Raw genomic sequence first — 22,081 nt, forward strand, 5'->3', positions numbered from 1 at the left:
ATACAGAGAAAAATGCATGATCCTGGATCCAAATCATAATGTTTGATCTCTTAGAATATGGACTTTACATGATAAATCACTCTGATAGGCAAACACATTTTCTTAAGGCTTTGGCAAAATATTATTTTTGCTGGACATAAGTATCATACACAAAGTATACTAGATGTCAGTGAAAGTTTAAAATATATAATTGAAGAACACCTTATTCTAATGCACTCTATAAGATTGTATTGGACGCAGTTGTGTCCTGATGGGATGTCCTGTCCCTGTTGCCTATGTTCACCTACACAGTCTTTGTTTAGTACTCAGCTGTTTAGAACAAAGACATTAAACAGAACTATAAAACGTCACGTCATATTGAGTCGGATAGCTTACCATACTGACTAGCATCAAAACATGTAATGGGGGAGCCTAGGACCTCAACAAAATAGCCCATGCTTCTCAAGTGCTGGTACATGTCACGGAAGTTGGTGTGGATGTGGTCTCCATTCCTAATGAAAAGAAAACAATACCCAGTCACTAGGGTGTAAAAGTTTCTCTCCATTTACCACAGGCCCAATGGTAAAGATGGACAGAACCCTCAACAACTTCACAGCAACATATTACATTTAAAATACATTAGCAAGTTAAGTTTGTGCATTCCGCCACACACCTCTACAAAATACCCAACTACGTATCTCCATAGAGAAATTCAAGTCAGGATTGACCTGGTATTAGATATTTTATGCAACAAAAGTAGACATAGCTAAACAGCTACATTAAGATACTGTTGAATATGGAACAGTCCTACAATGGAAAAGCAATTTCCCATGATTTTGAAACTAGATTGGCTATCAAAAATGTGAAAAAGAAAAACTTTCAAGCATTATGGTTAATGACTGAAAGTAGAAGCAAAGAAAGAGATTGGCACTGATCAAACAACTGCATATACCGTGTTGTACAACTCAAGCTGGATACCAATGTATCATGATTTGGAAGCAAGCACCTCACTTTGCACAATTGCCCAACTTTGCACAATTGATCCCATCTTCATTTCAATCTCCCGTTAGTGTCCACACTCCAAAGCTGGGTCAACAATTCAAAGGTATGTACCCTAGGGAATGTACTCAAGCCTATTTGAAGACACAGGTAAATACCCTTCAACTAAAAGGTAATTTTCAACACAGTAAAGTTAGATAACCATTTTACAGACTGATTCAGTGAATTTCATTCACGTCTTCAATTCTTTGGTGTTCTTTGATCCTTCCGCTGCATGAATTACTGCAGACCACAAGATTCTATTAACAAGGCTAAGTCTCTCAGTAGGTGGGGTACACCTCTCGCTGGCATGGTTGTAAGAAGAGGAAACTATCTCCACCCACTAATAATTTGACTCTCTGGAGGGCTAAAACCTGTTGTTAGTTATGTTGTTTATGTTGTATGTTTTTCGTTGGGGCCGTTTCACTGAGTTATTAGTTTACACTTTTATATAAGCAGATAGCTTCACAAATTGTTTTCATGGCAGCAAATATCTAGCTCATATTGACATCCTACAAAACTGCGTAGTAACTACTGATATCTGGTTGTGACACAACCATCTTAAGTTATACAGCAAGAAAGTCAATACCCTGCTGCAATCATCACACACCAAGATATGGCAGCACCAAGTTTGGCTACGCAAGCTTGTCGACCCACCTTCCCCCTAGTCCAGTGAATTTCATAAATCATGTAAAAGTCAACAGTGACTCCAGTCTTAACATGAAATATGAGATCTGATTAGCGATAGGTGTGTCATGAAAATGGTTTTATACTTTTTTTTAATCTAGTATAAAGTGAGGATTGCCTGCACTTTCATATTATCTAGAGTGGGCTATTGCAACACAATTCACTCAAGCAGACTGAAAGCTCACAGTATAGACAGTAGTTCATCCCAAATGTGCCTGGCAAGCTGACAAGAACTAACAAGACAGGCTCACATCACATTTGTGTGGGCCTCACTAGAATGACTTTCCATGCTTGATCAGACCAAGTTTAACAGACTTAGTCCATAAATGGCTCTATAACTGTACCTGGATGCTGCTACCAAACTGTTTATCTTGCACCAGTCACATGCTGAGGTGTGTTCATGAGGTTAAACAAACTCACACTGGGAACAGAGTTTCTTGTTGTTTAATGCAATGCTGTGGAATTTGGGTAAGAGTCCTATTTGTAAAGACATCAATCTGTTCAAGTTAGAGGAAACTCAGAAAATCCTGGCTAGACACTTACTAATCATTATGTGCAAGATTAGCTGGTCGATTTAGACGAAGCCATTTCTATAGTGTCACAAGGTCTTCAAGACGGCGTAGTGCTTCATAAGCACAAAACACAAATATATTCTGTTAAAGTTGTGGAACTAAAAGCAATCCCTACATTAGCACAATCTGTTCTAGATTCTAAAGCAAGACACATTTTAAACACTAACCAGTCCAAAGGGTCATTCTTCATCCTGAGGTTGTCCCTGGGGAAGTAGCCTGGTGGGTAGCGGAGATTATGGTATTGATCCCAGAGGACTCTCTTGCTTCGAGGAGGCGTAGGAATGATCTTTACTTTGACAGGGAGCTTCACGGTTGAGAACTGCTCAGCACCGTTTTTAGACTGAAAGTGAAAAAATAACCCATTAATGATAGTCAACATGATCCATTTGCTAATAACCAGGTCAAACGCGTTTTGAGCAGGGACACTAGGTCCCCAGATTCATAACATACTACATCAACTCAAACTAAACCACAAGGTCAAAAAGCAAGATTACCAGAACAGCAACTTTTTTACACTCATTTATTAAACAGCCTTCCTTGACGCTAAAGAAATAAATAAATTACATTATAAAGGTTCTTCTAAAGTGCATCAATAGCAAAGATTTACTGGCAACGAAGAACTATGCTCACAGCAGGAAATAATATAAATGTTTCTCATTAAAGAGTCTGTACTCCACTGTTACATTATTGGAGCGTGATTGGTACACTGAATCATAATGCTTTGTCCATTCTTAAGCATGGATCTATGTTCTAAGGCCAGGTAGACTCCTCAGTACGGACAACATTTTTTTGCAAAATGTTCATATCAGAAATCTAACTTCATGGCTCCTGATGAAGTGAGAGTAGCACAAAGTGTACTGAACAAATAGCACTGCACATGAGTGTAACGTACCATTAACCACAGGAACATTTTGGATTAAGTAGGAGTTAAAAAAGCTTAATCCAGCTTATGATGACGTTTTTAAGGAAAATATTTAGTAGAGAAGAAAAGGCTGTTAGATACCGTTTGTACAGATGTACTTAATAGACGAGTTAGTATAGAACAGTACAATCAAGAATTGAATGTCTAAAACAGTTTAGTTTTTAGTTTCTTAAGAAAATAAATAAATGTTGCTGAAATTGTAGAAAAACCATGAGGAACTACATAAGTGAGGTACCTAAACAGGAAAATTTGCATCTCTGATCCTTTTCCTGTCGGAACTTGGGAGAGTTTGCAAGCTGTTAAAAATGTCAGCCGCACGCTTTACATGTATCATCTAACAAAAAAACTTGGGGTAACAGGCAATTACAAACTGTACATCTGGTAAATATTAGTGCACGGAGCATAGACAAAGGAGAGTACGATTAAAAATATACCGACTTGAGAGTGCATGAGCATTATATTACCATGGATTCACTATAGCTTCTAAGGAATTTAACTGTGACTTTATACCATAAAATTTCAGCCTGTCCCTTACTCGGTTATCCACTAGCCCAGATCATTGCTCATAAAAGTGAAACTAAAATATAAAACAGAAAAAGAAAAAAAGGCCCAACTTCTTCTCTAGATTGCACCGCTAACAACAAGGTGAAGTGATTATGAGCCACCTACAAAACAACGGCCACAAAGTAGAAAGTGGTCCCAAAGACGGAGAAGTAGCACCATTATACTATAGCAGACCAAAGCCAATTGTGACAGCAGACAGCCTCCTGCTCCTAAAATAGGGCATGAGTGACAATTTGCTGTGACTTTAGGTAGCATAATCATTGTTATAAATTCAAACACGTTGTCTCGTGTAGTCTTCCAAGTCTGTTGAATGTTCCAATTTTGCTACCTAATGACATTGTTCTCAGAAGGTTTACTCATCACTGTAGGTAGGAATCTGGCTGCTGGCTCAGTTCACAAGGGATGCTGATCAATGCTCCAACTCTACCTTGGTGGGCTGTCAATGGTTTTCAGAACTAAATTAAGAATCATTCCTAAGAAAGACCAAAAATAGACATGGGCACTTTTACAATTTGAACTTACTTCACCTTCCTCTGGAGAGGCTACAGTGATCATGACATGACCCTGAGCAATACCTTCCCACATCGCCGCCTTCTTGGCTACTGAGATGGAAATGGCCAGATAGCCCGACCAAGGCCACAGCACTGGGGAGTAGGAGAATGCCACCTCAATGTTGTCTCCATTCTGGGGCAGATAGGGTTGCCAGTCAGGCTAAACCAGAGAGGAAAAAAAAGAAAAAATGTAGTCTGAGATGAAGATCATTTCTTTTTTTAATATCAAAGTTTATTAAAATGACATAATCCAATATACAACAAGCAGGTCAATAGGTCTAAATTAAACTTAAAATTTTAACAATAGTCTACTCTAGGTACAAAACAGTATTATGAAAAGATACATCTAAAATGTATATGAATTGATTTAAGTTTTTCTCTCAGAGAAGAATGATATATATATATATATATATATATAGCAACACATGCGAACCATTAGAAATGGAGATATAAGTTTCCCAATGGCCAACCACTTTGAAAGTGAACACAATCACTCCTTGAAAGGACTTGGTTACTTTGGGATTAAACATATACCAATGGAAGAGGTGGGAATAGGGAGAGGGAATTGAGAAGGGAGGAATCAAATTTGATTATCTCGAAGGGCACAGAGATCCCGATGGGCCACAACACAGATGCAGAGCTTCCTGTACATCTTTAGTTATCAGAAGAAATCCCTATAGAGATCATTCTCCCTCTTGTCATTTAACGAACCCCATCATGCAACGAGAATCCATACATAAAAAGTGGAGGTTAGAATCTTGGTCAACACCCTGTTTTGAGGCATAGGGTATAAAATTTAGACAATGCCCATGTTTAAAGATGAAATCCCCTATAAGTAATTTTGTGTTGGACTCTCAATTTGGTCCTTTGAAGTGATTGTAGTTTGGATTGTTTAATGACCAGTGTATGCACTAGCGCCTTACTGAAACAATTACGTCACGTGTAGGCATTAACACTTTGAGGATTTTTACATCAGGTTATGTGCAATAGATCGATAGGCAAAGAAAATTAATTGAAAACATGGAAACTTTTATTTAGAATAATCACTTAGCACAATAAGAACGAGAGATCGAGTTATACATGAACACCTTGGCATGAGTCACTTTACAATAGTATTGTATTAAAAAAGAGAAGTATTCCAATGATTAATATTCTAAATGGATATTAGTGAGTCATCTAGTATTCTAGCAAATAGAAATGGGTACTGTAGCACGTCACATTATAGAGAATAGCGCAATATCATATTTTATTAGCGAATGAATTGAATGAGTATTTTTGTACCTATTGCAAGCACTAGCACTTTAATATGTGCTCCTTTCTGCATATTATGTGCAATGCACTGAAAGGATGTTGAGGAAAAGGAGAACAGAATGCTTAGAAGAAGTGAATAACTAGGAGTAGTTAAGCACAAGTCATTTGTAAGGATAGGAAAAAGGAGAACATACACTGAAAGTTTTCACACTATGGCACCAGTGTTAAATAACCAATGTGGGAGTTGAATTAGAATGGAGGTCATAATGAGTAAAAATGTCACTATAATGATTACATCTAGACATGTAACAGATTGGTGAAATAGTTAAGTTTGAAATAAGTTACTGATAAATTAAAAATATTAAATGGTAGTGTGTGTCATAGACGGGAACATGAGTCACAATGGGAGAGGAGTTTACGTTCTAGTGCTCAACTGGACATGGAAAGTGCAAACGGATAGTTAAAAAGGATTGCTCATTCTCACGTGGTGTAATTTTAGGCCCAGTGAAAGGCGGAAGCCGAAACGCGTCGGCTTGGGAGATGAATTTGTTTGCGCATTTTGCACTTCAAACAAATGTTATTTTCAAAAAATGTGAAAAATTAAAACAATAATATAAGGGTGAAGCTCACAGAGGAAGGCATCACAGGAGTTCTGTGCCGCTGTATATACACACACACACTTTTTGTCCAAGAATGTGTAAAAACAGCTACACAAAAAGGTACTTCCAGCCAGAGATCCAGGAAATCACCCCAATGCGTTGAAAAGTTTTGGAATCATCTCACTTTTGAACTTGGTTCGCTCTATGAGGTTTAGTTGCAACATATCAGTAATCCAAGTTTATATTCTCAGCTTATAGGTAGAGTTCCATTTTTTTTAATATTACTTTTTTTTTGCAATGACTAGGCTAGTGAAAATTCACCCTTTTTGAGTTTTGTCATGCATAGGAGGCTGTGCTATCGCTGAAGAAAGTAATGGACTGATAAATTGATAAACAAATGTCAAGAGTGTTTAACATGTTTAACAAATTAATTCTTTCAACTACTTCTCTAAAACAAGCCCACACATTTTCTCTAGTCCAAAAAACGTGCACAAACTGGTATCTGGGCAGTTGCATCTCCAGCAATCATGCCACACTAACCTTAAAATCAGTTGTTAACCTTCCAAATTTACCTGTGCTCAGCTTTATTTTACTATACACACAGGGGCAGATTTATGAGTCCCTTGCGCCACTTTTGCGTCACTTTTCCCATGTTAAAAGGGACGCAAAAGTGGCGCAAGGGGCTCATAAATCTGCCCCACAGTGTTCCAAAGTGCTCACAAGGCAGTATGTTGGCACAATATACAAAAGTGCAATAACTAAATACATACACTGCTGTTTGTTGCTGGCAGTAAAAACATCCAAAATGCATTGCTTTAGATTATATAATAAACATTTACTCTTTAATTTACGACAAAGAGCTAGCTCTCCTATTCTCGTTCTCTCTCACCGGTAATTTTCCTGCACCCTTCCAATTCCCCATTCCCTTCCCCCTATTGCTTTTCATCCCTCCTCCTTGCTTCTCTCCATCACCTTTGTGTCCTACTCTCTCTTCCTCCCTCTTCTATCCATAAAACAGTATTGAGATTCTTAAATGTACAACACACTATGCCTGGGCGGTAAATTCCGTTGCGCTCGCGGAATTTGGGTAATTTCGCGTTCCGCGGAATTGCCAAAAATTCTGCGATCGCCAACTTTGCGGATCTTTTTGCTTGTTCGCTCTTTTACAATGCGTGTTTGCGAGATATTTCTCCCCGAGCACGCAAACAGCGTTCGCGAACAAGAAAAAAGCACCGCAAACGGGCAGAACAAGCAATTCCGCATTTTCGCAGAACTTTTGCGTGCTCACGGAGATTTTGTACCGTTTTGCGGAGCTTTGCGTAGTGCGACTACGCAAATTTCACCCACCCCTACAACACACTGATATGAAGAGATCCTCATACACTTCTAAACTTGCTTGCCATATCGTATGATGGCTATTACAGACTTTACCTCAAGGCCACTGTTTCAGTCCTATTGCTCCCCCATTTCCAGAAATCACTGGCAGAATTTTAGACATCAAATCTAGAGTAGAACATTCCTACCACTGAAAGTCATAACCCAAAATGCAGTCTTCATACGAGTGAATCAGGGTACCCCTGACAATTTCTTGCAGACTAAGTATGAAGTACCTCTAGAAATTCAGCAAGTCGATAGGTACCAGTGACCACCACAAAACACTTGCAACAAAAAGACATTGCAACACAGCTTCAACTCGCCAACTCTTTTCTCAATAAAATAAAGAAACCACACACAAGTAACAGGATACGTTTATTTCCCAAAACTCTAGGCAGACTTATTTTCCGACAGCTACATTTCAATATCAGTGATGGAATGTTTTTGTAGTCCCAACAGTCATTTGGTCCTAGGAGGAGGCTGAGGAAATGACAAATGAGCATTTACTCATTGCCCCGTAGGTATACCAATTTTCAAACACTACAAATTAACCATCTAATGAATTGCACTTAGACCAGAAAACCTGAAACTAGTACTTGCAACACTAACCATTTGTTAATTAGAAGAATCAAAATAGCTACTTATCAGCAGGAGCAGTTATGTTGCGTAAAGAACGCTCTGGATTCACATTAAGTGCAATATTCCACAGTCCTTTCTCTCTCTTCTTTTATTTGTTGTCAGCGTCATCAACTCAGGGACCGTTTGTCCTGTCCAAACTTGAATGATGTCAGTCGTACGCCCAAGAAACTAGGCCTGGGCGGAATTTTTAATTCTGCAGGCGGAATCGGAGAAATTTTGTAATTCCGCATTGCTCTTGTAATGTGGGATTACCTATAAATTCCGCCGCTCTGCTAGAGGAATTAATTTGCAGAGGTTGTTGATTTTAAAACAGGGCTAGAAGTAGGAACAGTACCTCTATGATTGAAAGTCACTGCAGATTAAGGTTTAATCAGCAGTGACTGCTCCCCTCTTGTGGCCCCGTTTTGAACCAAGCAGCTGCAGTGCTACTGCATCCCCCTGGGCACACATACATACTCCGCAGCAATCTGCGGAGTGTTTAAGGGCGCCAAGGGGTATGCCCTGCAGTGAGCTCTTAACAGGACAGGAAGAGGGAGCAGCTCCTCTGTATTTAAAAACCACTGCAATGGTTTTTAAAACACAGAGGGACTGCTCCCTCTTCCTGCCCTGTTTAGAGCTCACTGCAGTGCAGACCCCTCAGCACCCTTACATACTTTGCAGTAACCACTGCAGACGATGTAAGGGTGTCAAGGGGTATGCACTGCAGAGTTATATACTGTGGGATCCAAAATTTAGAAACCACTGCATTGCACTCGGCGGCAGCACCCTTACATACTCTGCAGTAATCAGTGCAGAGTATGTAAGGGCGCAGGTGGTGTTTGGCTGCAGTATTTTCTTATAGCACAATGCATTCTCGTACCATTTTTGGAAGGAAGGGTGCATTTTGCTAAGAAAATAGTTGTAAATGCCCACTCTGAAAAGAAACATCTAAAATGTATTTTTGGGAGGATGGGTTAAGCTGGGTGTATATTTGCAAATAGGTGTTTTAGGACACTTTGTTCCACCTGAGCATACATATGAGCTTGAATACCTACACAGTAACGTTTTGTGAAGGTGTGCACTGAAGACCATGTGGGGGGATATACAGATGTCATTTACAGACACATTAGTAATGAAGAACAGTGTTGTTCCCTTGTTCCTTGTTGAGCGTGCCCTTGGCTTTTTTCCTAATTTTACTCTTGTTGTTTTGTTATAAGCCTGAATTGCCTGGACTAGCTACCTCAAAATAGTTCTATTAGTGGCAGGGTGAATGATGAAAAATTGGTTTGCCATCAGAATTGGTTTTGGTTTCTGTAAGTAATACATAAAAACCCTTCTAACATCCAGTGTTTGGAGGACGCTCCCTGATTATTTTTTTAGACTGCTGGATCAATGCAGGCAACTGGTTAACTTGGAATTGACTTACCACCTTAAGGATACATTGTAGGTGTGTTCTCATTGCCACTGTGTCCTTTTGTATTTGTAAGTAAATTTCAAGTGTTCTAAAGGCCTGCAGTTCACCAACTCTCCGTAGAGACAAGAGAGTAAAAAGGAAGGCTGTTGAAAAGTCAGATAATAGAGTACCATGTTATGCAAGGGTTCAAAGGGTAGCTTCATGACTTTTGTCAGCAATAGGTTGAGGTTCCATGTAGGTGTTGGACCAGATCCTTGAGGGGCTATTCTCAAAGTTCCCTCCAGGAATATTCTGATTACTGGTGCGCTAAACTTGCAGCTGCCAATTAGCACCCTTGCACACATCACTCTGGCTGACAAATGTACCTTACATGAGGTTTAGGAAGGTTTTTCATCTAGTAGGTATGTAAGGTACTAGACTTCTATAGTGTCCTGTATCTAGTCATAACAAAGGCCTTTCCTGCTGCACCAGTGTATTATTCTGCTCCTTTGCACAGAATAGCACTTCTATGTGATTGGCCTTCTGGCTTTTTTAATTACCTTCTTGGCCCATGCTGGTAGACGGATGTGACCAAACTCTAGGTCCTCAGAAACCATGCTTCCAGACTCAGTATGACTGGTTCCGGGTGGTAAACCTGACCCCACTGTAATGCCAACAGGGCCTGATGCACTGGTAGCCACATGAATATGTTCTGTGCCATTTCCACCAAGTTGCAAAAAACATGTTTGCCTGGCCAATCGATACACTATCAAGATTAGCACAATTTTTTCCTGTTTCCGTTTATTTATCACAAGTGAAAGCAACAGTTGTGGTGGAGGAGGCAAATGTCCCTGACCAGTCTATCAATAAGACATACCCGATCACCCCATTGTGCAGATACCTGGATGCAAAGCTTCGGCTTTTAACGTTCTACATGATGACTAATGGGTCTATTTGTACACCACTTGTGAACATATTTCTCCACCAGATGTTCTTAAGATTCCAATTGTGTGAGGCGTTTGTCTGCTAAGCTTGTCTGCCTCTGTGCTTTATACCCGTGGAAAGTGTTGGACCTGGCTCTCTGCAGGGTCACCCCAAACATTTTGCCTTCACCACTCCTGTTTTTTCCTTTATTCCTTTCTTTTGGCTTTAGGACTCTGTGCACTTTAACACTCCTAACCAGTACTAAAGTTCTTGTGCTCTCTTCCTAAAATGTGGCAAAAGTACTGCAAGGCCTACCTTGCGCATAGGGTAAAATTGTGTTCACTTTTTAAAAAAAAATATTTCTTTTTATTGATTTCAACAAACAGTTCAGATTTCACAATTATTGCAGAGGTAAATTCACGTGAATCATTGATGCGGAACACATGGGTCAGTTTCGTCAAGTAATCTCTGCACTTGGTTAAATTGTTCTCAAATGTCCAGTTCGTCTGAGGAGGCTTGCGACGGTAATTTGGGCGGTACACATATATCCCCCTTGTAGGCATTCCATTTACCCCATATATTTGCATCCACTTAGTCGGGCACCCCCTGGACACATGTACTGTTTTCTCCATGAACATGCACCAGTCCATATCATTTTCCCATTCCTTCACTGTCTGTACATCCTGTGCCCCCCATTTTCTTGCTATGTTCCTCTTAGCGACCATCTCACCCACAGACACCCATGTTCACTCCTTACTGCCCAAATCTTTCAGTTCCCATATGTGTAGCAAACAGCGTTTTGGCTCTGGTGCTAGGCTCTCTCCCAGTACTCCGACCCCCCCATACAACAGACAGCACTCCAGTACCTACTAATGTACAGACATTCCCATATAATATGTAGGAACTTACCCTCCTGGCCACATTGCCTTCTGCAGTTATGGTCTTCTCTATATCCCTCTTGACCAACGCCGGCCCCTGTGACATATTCTGTGCAATATTTTCAGTTGCACTAACTTCAATTTAGAGAATATTGCTACCTCCTTTGGCAATGCCAATGCCTCCTGCCACTCCTCCTCCTCTAGCTCCGCCAAGTCCTTCTCCCACTTTTCACAGAGTTGCATAAGGGGATCTGGTGAGTGGTTTATCAATTTCAAATAAGTTAGGAAAATTGCCTTACGTGGCATATAGCCATCCAGGGGTTACTTCCATAGGGAATAAATTCCTCAAGGCATGTCATGCCTGCAAGTACCGGAATCTATCAGTTTCCGCCATCTCATGCTCTCGTTGGTAGTGTCGCAAAGTGAATCACTTCTCCCTTTTTCCACAGGTCCCCCCACCCGAGATATTCCAATGGTATCCCATTTATTAAAACCCTTCGTTCTACAGAGGGAGCCCAATTGTTCCGTATCCCACAACGGAGTGGCCAGGGTTATGGTCTTAGCCCATCCCATACTCCTCTGTGCCAAATGCCACACCAGCACCACATTTTCTGCACCTGGAATATAATACTCATGTATGATTACTCCCAGGCAGGAGCCACCTATTAATAGCATATCCTGGATCATTCGGAGGTCGGTATACTCAATGGTTAATGGCAACTAACTGCGCCGCCCAGTAATACTTTTTGATGTTTGGCAGCCTAATTCATCCATCATACCAGCCCTTTACTAATTTTGGGAATGATATTAGTGATCGTCTATTGACCCACAGCAGCGTTCTCTGCACATTTTCCACCGTTGCAAAATAGGATGCGGGGACAGTTTTGTGTGAGTTATGGAGGATGTACAAGAAACGAGGCAACAACATAATCTTGAAGAGCGCCGCCCTACCCAGAAGAGATAGCGGAAGCATCTTCCAGTGTTCCACATCGTGCCGTAGCTGCTGCAGCGGCGGTAGCAAGTTGGAAGCATGATAGAGTTTGGGATCTTTCGTAATGAACAGCCCTAGATATTTAAAGCCGTCTTTGTCTATCTCCACTTTGCAGTCCCTGGGGAGGTTGCCATTCAATACAAATATTATTGATTTTGACCAGTTGATGCTGTAACCGGAATAGGTACCAAAGTTAGTAAATATATTAAGAACCCTATGTAGGGACCTCTATGGAGAGGCCAGGTATAGCAGAATGTCATCTGCGTATAGGGAGATAAGGTCTTCCCAACCCTCTGCCCATCGCAGTCCCCGAATTATAGGGTCTTTCCGGATCCAGTAGGCTAGGGGCTCTAATGTTAACACAAATAATAGCTGTGACAAGGGACAACCCTGTCGTGTCCCTCTGTGGTGTTGGAAAATGACTGACTTTTTATTATTAACAACTTCCTGGGCGAGGGGGTCAGCGTATACGAGTCATACACAGTCAATACATTTCGGACCAAATCCAAGTTTCTCCAGGACAGCAAAGAGATATGGCCATTCAATGGTATCAAATGCCATGGTGGCATCCAAGGACACCACCACCACGTCTTCTCTTATGGTGTCCACCCTTCCCATCACTCTATGCAATCATCGCAAGTTTAATGATATGTTTCTGCACGGCATAAAGCCAGATTGGCCCGGATGGACTAAAACAGAAATTACCGTAGCCAGTCTGGTGGCCAGTAATTTGGCCAGAATTTTGACCTCTGCATTCAGCTGTGATATAGGTCGACACAAAGAGAATTTATATTTAGGTTTTCCATCTTTGTAAATCACCACCAGAGTGGCTATCCTCTGGTCTTGCGGAAGGCATCCCTTCTCAAAGCTCTCCTCATACATCACCTTAAGGTGTGGGGCTATTCTACAGCAAACAAATAATGGACGGAATGCTGGCAATGCAAACATTCTCCCCCAGTCAAAAGATCTGGGTTGAATCCATCGTTCTTTTGCTCATCATGCCAACCCTAGTTTCGACCCAGCCATATGCAAATCAGTCTTGACCCTGTGCCTCATGGGAACAGTCCAGACCGAACTGCCAAGCCAGGTCCTCCCTGAACCGGAAACAAGCATCCTGGGACCGGTTTCAGGGTATGTCACCCTTCTTCAGCCAGGCTAGCTTGAATCCAGTGGCACAGTGAGCAAGGGGCCCATGTCTGGGCATACCCATCCCACTTAGGGCGAAAAGTGTTACAGCAAACAAATGATGGACGGAATGCTAACAATGCAAACATTCTCCCACAGTCAAAAGATCTGGGTTGAATCCATCGTTCTTTTGCTCACCATGCCACCCCAGGATGCTTGTTTCCAGTCCAGGGAGGACCTGGCTTGGCAGTTCGGGCTCGACTGTTCCCATGAGGTACAGGGTCAAGATTGATTTGCAAATGGCTGGGTTCAAACTGGAATGGCATGGTGAGCAAAAAAACGATGGATTTAGGCCCAGATATCTGTACTGGGGTGAATGTATGACATTGTTCTGCATTCTGTCCATCAACTGTTGTTTTTGCATTAACACCCCAAGTGGGACGGGTATGACCATTCGTGATCCCCATGCTTTCCATGACACTGGAATCAAGCTATCCTGGCTGAAGAGGGGTGAAACCCTGAAACCGGTCCTAGGATGCTTGTTTCCAGTCCAGGAAGGACCTGGCTTGGCAGTTCGGGCTGGACTGTTCCCATGAGGTACAGGGTCAAGACTGATTTGCATATGGCTGGGTTCAAGCTGGAATGCTCGTGGTTTGATTACTGGGGGTTTATTTACTAGTTATATGCAGCAACAATGCTGGATTAGTTCAATATCCACTTGTGGAGATTTTCTTCCATTCCAGGGTGAAACCTCTTATTTTATATACTACATGTATTTTCTGTAAGGCGGGATCTGCTGTTAAGTCACTTGCTGTAAGGTCCCCAACCCTGTTGGCATGGTTCCTATTCCTCTGGGTCACCGAAGGATGTGTTGTGATGGGGATCCATACTGTTGCTGTAATAATGCACCAGATAGGCCACTTGATAGTGTAAAGGAGATGTGTGATGCCGTCAGTTGCACCTTTGAATTTTGGGTATTCTTTTTCTGGTGTTAATTTCCGACAGAAAAGATTGTTTGAATTGCAAAACCCTCATTGCCTTTGCATGATCCCAGTCTTATCCATGCGGTACAACGATTTGTCAACCAATTTTTCTTACAGGCTTTCTCTGGTGAAAAGGATATTTATCACTCAGGCTTGCACGTCCTGCTTTAACTCCAAGACACTTAGAAAGGTGAGTCTCCTCAGAGTTGTGGCAGCACACAGCTGACTGCTGGCAGTGTCTACTGCATCAAATGAGGACTCTGGGCAGGTGTTGACAATGTTCTTACCTTCCTGAATTACTGTCTTCCCCTTCTTGTATTCCACCAGCAGAAGTTGAATGAGATCTTCAATTTCATCCCTCTGAGGATGGTTATGGTGATTTAATAGTGCGCTTAATTTGTAATATGACATTGTGCTGCTGCTCATCTGTCTTGCGCCCCACCATGTCCCTCGCTTGCTCTCTTTCTCAGGAAGAGAGCCGTGGTGGTTGGTGTGCTGGCTCTCTTGTGTGCTGTTGCGAACATCATACAACCTGCGGCCACATTGCCTTTACCTAATGTGGGTCTGTATTTCTTTTCTACTCATGGTGTTACTGTCTATGCTGCTGCCGCCTCCCTGAAAATCTATCACTGATCCAGGACTCTGGACAGCATAGGTAAAATTGGTTCCTCTTAACAGGCAGGAGCGTTTCCAGAAGAAAACTTAATTTGGTCTGCTCTTCCTCGAGTTGAACCTCATGTGTCTGCTGCCTTTTTTATTAGGGTGAGATGGTCGGGATGGGTAGGGGTTAATCCACCTCTTCAGGTGCATATGCATACAGAGCCATCCATTCTTCTGCAGTTTTTCCTCCCTGGAAGGATTCCTGTTCAACTTGGCCATCGTAAGCATCTTCTTCATACTCAAAAGAATTCCTCCTCTACTTGAGGTTCTGGAATGGTAGGAGGCTCCTGCTTAGTAAGATCATGCACAATGGACATTTCCGCTGACACTTTTACAAACAGTCTGTATGATTTCAAGGAGTCAAACTCCCGGTTCCTCCTTATCAGGCTTTCCATTTCAGCAGTGACGCACTGTTTCTTCCTATCAAGGCCAAGGGACTCTGCGTCACTGTCAACAGTCTCTGTTTTAATGTTCAGTGTTGAAACCTCCCCTTCACTGTGATTTCTCTCCCTTCAGCGCTCCCATTCACCTTTTGATGTTGAGACGGTTTCTGACGGCTTGCCTTCCATAGTGTTTTCTGGTCCCAAGCCATGGGGTCTTTAACTTCTGTTCTTGGATCGCCAAAGATTTCGGAGTTTATCCTGGTTTTTTTATGTGCTTCAATTCCAAAGATTTAAGCTCAGGCTGTGGTGTCCATTAGGTATTTTACCTGGCCTTCGTGTCTTCGTCCTTCAGCATTCTTTTCGGTGTTATTAACTTTCTGCGCCTCGATGATTTCTTGGATTTCACAGCCTTTTCCTTTCATCAAGTCAATTTCTTCTGGACTTTCCTTGTCTCTCGAAAAACCCAGATCTTTGCATGATCCTCGCTTGTGCTGGGACTGCAACATGGTGTAATTTGCCCACCTCTGCTTCTCTCGAGCTTTAAGAGGCTTCTGCTGGAACTTGGCACACCTTTCCAAATTGTGATCCTTCAGGAAACAAAGGCTATACACGTCATGGCTGCCGTCCTGTGCATAGGGTGTGTTCCATTAACCCCCAAACTTCGCCCTGCTCATTCTCAGACCCCATGTGGCCATTCTGGAAAACCAAAACCTTTCGGTGCTCCTCTTTACTTTGGTGCTCCTCATTCGATGTCCTTTGGTAATTGGGTCAAAAAACACTTAATATTTGACCATTTCTTGGCTCTTTCAATAAACTATCGTCCTTCTTCGGCTCTGGAGGTCTCTGCTGTGTTTGCTGACCCCACAGTGGAAAAGAGAATCTGAAGAAAAAAACATTTCTCTGGGTTTCCGGGGTGTACATCTGATGTCATTCAAAGTGGGACATGCCACCAAATGGTCGACGATGGCAAAAGAGAGAAAAGGCTAAAAGAGACAATTCCAGACCCACCTACAAGTTAGCTGTAATGCACAGCATGTGAATCCAGAAAAGATTAATATGGTAAACTATAAGTTCTTTCAGTTAGAGCATCGACCATACTATCACATATTTTAAATGTTATTCAACTGAAAATAAAATAATTTCATGATGGCGACCTCCAGGGAGAGAAGGTGGTATAGCAAGATGAACCAATATAGGGCAGCAAAACGGCTGGTGTATAACACCAGGGACTGCCAAATGAAATGTAACAAAATATAGAGTACATGGCGCACTATATGGACTTGTAGATTAAACTAGACTACAGTGAATCAGATAGACGATGCAATGCAAAGATGGTGCCTCAACTAGTTGGACCGGATTGGAAAAGGATACACATTTATGCAGGCTGCCCAGATCGGATCTAGACGACGTAGCTTCACAATGTACTGCTGCTGAAAATGTTTCTTCTTTATTCTGACAAAAGTACAAGTTACTTACCTTTGGTAACGATGTATCTGGTAGAGCCAATTCTAGACACAGATTCCTTAACGTAGAATTATCCCCAGGCGTGAGACTGGACTCGGAAAACTTCTTTGCCCCAGCATCTCTGTGTGCCAGGGGGCAGTACCACGTGACTCCGCCCTGACGTCGTCCGCGGGCGTGACGTAAGCGAGGTCACATAAGCCCCACTCCAGCATGCTGACATCAGTTTTCTTCGGAGAACTTTTCCGATCCACAACGCGGAGCAATCACAAACAAAACTGTGGAGAGTATGGGAACAGTGTGCGATAAACCAGTGAAACAGAAAAAGAGAGAAACGAAAGGTGAGGAACAGCACCAGTTGGAAAAGTGCCATGCACCAAGGCACAAAAGACCATAGCGGTGAAAGCCATAGCAGCGAAAGAGCAGAGCACCGCTCTGAGGAACACCGTTGCAAGCTAAGGCGACAGTCTCCCAGGAGGCAGAAGTATGTGAAAAAGAGCACAGCAGAAGAGAGAGAGCAAGAGAAAGACTGCAACCACCATCCACAACAGTGAAGGGCAACAAGCCCGAAACAAGAGAGGAACGGTAATCCACCCCCAGATGACACCACCAAGGAGGGCCGTATACCTTGAAAGGAGCAAAAAGGCCAAAGTACAGGCAAAAAAAAAAAAAAAACAACTGAGGATTGCAAATGAAGCATGAACCCCAAGCAAGGAAAAACGTAGAAGAGTAAAAGCAGGCCCCTACACCGGAGAAAAGGCAGGGTGGAGGGAAGGAAAAGCACGCATGAACCAACCAACCATGTATCATAAGGGAAGGGGTGGAACAATCAAGCAGAACCAAGTATCCTGTCCGAGCAGAGCGAAGCAGACCCCCACAGAAGACCAGCCACCCGGAGGGCGGAGAGTCCAGAAAACCACAGGAAAGGTCCTTGCAGAACGGAGAGGAAGGGCGGGCCGTGAAGGAATCTGCGCTAGAATCGTTCTCTGCCAGATACATCGTTACCAAAGGTAAGTAACTTGTACATCTTATAGAGACTACTAGCAGCAGATTCCTTAACGTAGAATAGATACCCAAGCCGTACCCAAAGGGGAGATGGGCCTGCGAGAGAACCTCCCCAGTAGGAAGAAACACAGGGCCCCAGCAAGGCGAAGGGAAACCAGAAGACCCCAAGCAAGGTACAATGGCCATAAACCCCCGTAGGGACAGACAGCCGCAGAGGAGCACCCAGGAGGAAAGAACGACCCCAACTCCAGGGAGAAGAGGCAGAACCGGAGGCAGAGTCTGCTGTAGGAAAACACACAGTGACAGAGGACAGCCGAACAGGCATCAGTGGCAAGAAAGCAGGCAAGGCAGGAACAACTCCACAGCCAAGGAACGCAGGCATAAGAAGAAAGGCACAGGTGCGCAAAGCCCCAGCAGAACAAGAGGTAGGGGCACAAGGTAGTACAACAAGGGCCACGGCGGCGGGCCAGCACAAACAGGCATGAACATCCAACAACAGACAGCACCATGGAGCAGCACACCTAGAACAAGCCAGGCGCAAGCCGAGGGCAGAGGCCAGGAAATGCAGAACAAGCCCCAAAGGAGGATCGTACAATTGACACACACCGACCCATGAAGAGAATGGAACCAGCCATAAGAGAAAAAGGGGAAGACACAGAGGACGGACCAGCCCGTCAACCAGAACACAGGAAAGCCAGGAGAAACCCAGTCCCCCTGGAACACCAGACAGAGGACCAGGCCGAAACGCCGGACAGGAAGGCAGAAACGCCACAACACGACACCATAGACAGCATGTCAAACGGTCAAGCGATGATGCAAACACAGAGAATGACGGAACCCGGAGCAGCGCCAGCCGTGCCCGGACAAGATACAAGAGACCGCACCAGCGGCATACAGTGATGCCAAGAAGGCAGGGAACCCGAAAAAGGGGCAACAAAAGCTCCCCACTGCAAGACAGCTATTCAATAGCTACAAGTACCCCACATAGGGTACGATACGTCCCACTAAAACATGGGAACACACCGAAGGCCCAACCGGAGGACACATAGGTGGACCACAACCAAAGAACCACAAAACCTAAAGGGGCTATACCAGCAGCCAACAGCACAAAGAGGTCAATTTAAGGACCCGAAGCCAAGTTACGGAAGGGGAGGAGGAGGAGGAGGAGGAGGAGGAGGAGGACGGAGCCCCGCAAGGAGCCGCTGAATGGCAGCATCCGCATGGGTGTTAAATAAAAGCACCTTGTCAAAGGGCAGGTCAACGAGACGCTCCCTCACATTTTCAGTGAAAACGCTATCCCTCAGCCAAGCATGGCGACGGAGAGCCACTGAACTAGCCATAGTGCGGCCGAGGGCATCAGAAACATCCAGAGCTGAACGAAGAATAAACGCAGCCAGCTCCCGGCCATCCATCACATGGCGTCGCAGATCAACATGAAAACCGTCTGAAGAGGCAGAAGACAGAAGGGACTCTACAGAATCCCACAAGCTGGAAGGAACGCTGGCCAACACACAAAGCGTGTTGAGTGCTCGCATAGCAGCACTAGAAGAAGCAAAGAGGTTCCGCCCCCAGGAATCTAACCATCGGGCCTCTCGGGACGGAGGAAACAACACCAAAGGTAAAGAAGGAAAAGCAGTCTGCAGAAGAAGGCCCCGAGTAGAAGGGTGGAAAGAAAGGCAGACTGGGTCGTCCGGAGCAGGACGGTGGAGGAGCGGCTGAGGCACCGGATCCCCTGTGGCAGGACGCCCCCAGAAGAGAATTATGGAGCGAAGCTTCAAAAGGAAGAAGCAGCTCTCGTCCACAAGAGCCCTGATGGAGAACCTCCAGCAAATGGTCCGTGGGGTAGCAGGGTCGGCCATGTGCAAAATGCCAGCAGCCGTTGAAAAGGCCGCACATGCCTCCGTAGGGCGTTGTGGGGAGGGGAGCAATTCCTCCGTGGGCGACGGCTGTAAACTATCCCAGAATCCAGCTGGAGGAAGAAATGGCCAGCCTCGGAATGGAGGAAGATTGACGGACGAGTGGGGGGCCTGAGGTAAAGGGAAAGGCTGTGGCCACGGGGACGGCGAGAAGCCCTCCCCGGAAGACGCTGGGTAAAAAGCCACGACACTTCGGCCCGTCTCCGGGGAAAAAGAGACAAACAGTTGAAGAACCTCCGGAGAGGAGGGGGGCCTCTGGAGAAAAGTCTACAACCCGACACCGGCACGACGCCATGGAGTCCACCACAGGCGCCGGCGCAAGACTGACCGGCGCCGGAGGGGACACTGGGACGACTTCGTCCACCACTTGCAGCCCAGAAGAATGGAGCGGGGCCGGCTCCGGGGCGGTGAAAGAACTGTGCCGAAAAGGCACCGACTTGACCTCCGACAAAGCAGCCGCCTGCGTGGAGAGACTAGTGGGATCCGGGGACACGCCCCGACCCCTTAGCCAGCCCCCGATGCACTGCCAGGGTCGACAGCCGTCGGCGCCTGAGCGGTGTCAGCTTGGCTTCTGGCAAGGCCGCCGCCTGCCCAGAAGACCGAGGAGGACACTGGGGCGAGCCGCGAGTCCCGGCGACCTCCCGCAACACCACAGGGACCCCCTCGGGGGTTTGCAGCGAGGCAGAGGCACCATGGGCCGAAGAGGGGAACCCTGTAGGGCCGCACCCCGACGACACCACACCTGTAGAGCCTGAAGCCGAACCCGTCGGGGCCGGAGCCGCCGGCGCCGCGGAAGGCCCCGCATGTTGCAAGGGATCCGCGGGCGTCCCAGGAGGAGGAGGAGCCAAGGAAGCCTGCAGAGCCACAGCATAGGCCTCCATTTGGGCCGTAGTCGCGCCAGGAAATGGCGGGTAGGGTGGCAACGAAGGAGGCCGCATGTCCCGCGTAGAACCTGCGCCATCCGCAGAGCAGGGACCAGGCCTTGGAGACAGGCTAAGAGACTTACCAATGGGTGAGCGACGCCCTAGGGGCCTCGGGCGATGCCGAAATCTGAAGCGGCTATTCATGGACCCTTCCGCAGGGGACGGACGTGGGGATGACGCAGATCTGGACAACCAGGCTGAGAGTAGCTTCATCCGGCGCTCCCGCCGGGACTTAGGCTTCAGATGCTGGCAAGCGTCGCAGCCCGTGGAATCATGGTGCTCGCCCAAACACCACATACAATTCGGATGAGGGTCCGTCACCGGCATCTGATGTGCGCAAGATGAGCACGCTATAAAGCCCGAAGGCATTCACACACTGGCCCCCACGCAAAAGCATGAAAAGAAGGCCTGAAAACAAGACAGGGACACGATCCGGATCTGCGTTGCACGTGAAAAAGAAGGAAACTGATGTCAGCGCGCCGGGGTGGGGCTTATGTCACCTCGCTGACGTCACGCCCGCGGACGACATCAGGGCGGAGTCGCGTGGTACCGCCCCCTGGCGCGAAGAGATGCTGGGGCAAAGAAAGTTTTCTGGGTCCAATCTCACGCCTGGGGATAATTCTACGTTAAGGAATCTGCGGCTAGTAGTCTCTAGCAGTTATGCAATATAACGTGCTGCACAGAAAAAATAAAAGCAAAACTGTTTATCAGGAACATATATTCAGTGACATGGTAGTTTATTTTCAATTTCTTGTTTTATTTTACGATTTGTAATAAGTAATTTGAAAACAAAATTGTTACAATGGGAGAAACGTAACTGATTCATACATCAGATGATAAACCTATTAATAATTTAAATAAAAAAAGATGGGACATTTCCGAGAGGCATCGTTTCATTTTACTTCACATTAAAAGATCTTCAAACCTTTCAACACAACACATTTCTTGAAAGGTCACAAGTCTTACAATATGTACCTAGGAGATTGCGGGATATTATAATTCTGCCTTTTTCAATATAGTTTTCAAGAAGGTTTGAGTTCTTTTCTCAGTTAAACAGTGGAAAAACTCCTGCACCGCATCCTAACCCCCCCCCACCCTTCACTGCTTATTTTGTTTGTCGCCATACTATCTGCTTCCTAATTAGATACTCAATAGTAGCACTTTTGGCAAAGCATCCTCCTGACAAAGTTGGATCGCAACTCTGTGTGCTGTATACCCAGTGTGCTCACCCACTCTGGAAGCCATAAATGCAGCCCAGGTTTATCGCTCAAAGGTTAGGAATAA

The 22,081-nt window shown here is 44.6% G+C and overlaps 1 protein-coding gene across 1 annotated transcript in view; it reads right to left on the minus strand.

Annotated features, from left to right (window-relative positions):
• The window catches only part of MBTPS1 (membrane bound transcription factor peptidase, site 1), a 362,069-nt gene that overhangs the window by 69,084 nt on the left and 270,904 nt on the right, over window positions 1-22,081 (minus strand). The window contains exons 13-15 of the mRNA XM_085638544.1: window positions 4,285-4,473; window positions 2,444-2,616; window positions 376-491 (exon numbers count right to left, since the gene is read on the minus strand). Coding sequence (XP_085494670.1) covers window positions 376-491; window positions 2,444-2,616; window positions 4,285-4,473 — 478 coding nt within the window. The remainder of the gene's footprint in view (window positions 1-375; window positions 492-2,443; window positions 2,617-4,284; window positions 4,474-22,081) is intronic.

Source organism: Triturus cristatus, chromosome 12 (assembly GCF_964204655.1).
Source record: "Triturus cristatus chromosome 12, aTriCri1.1, whole genome shotgun sequence".
NCBI classification, from domain to species: Eukaryota; Metazoa; Chordata; class Amphibia; order Caudata; family Salamandridae; genus Triturus; species Triturus cristatus.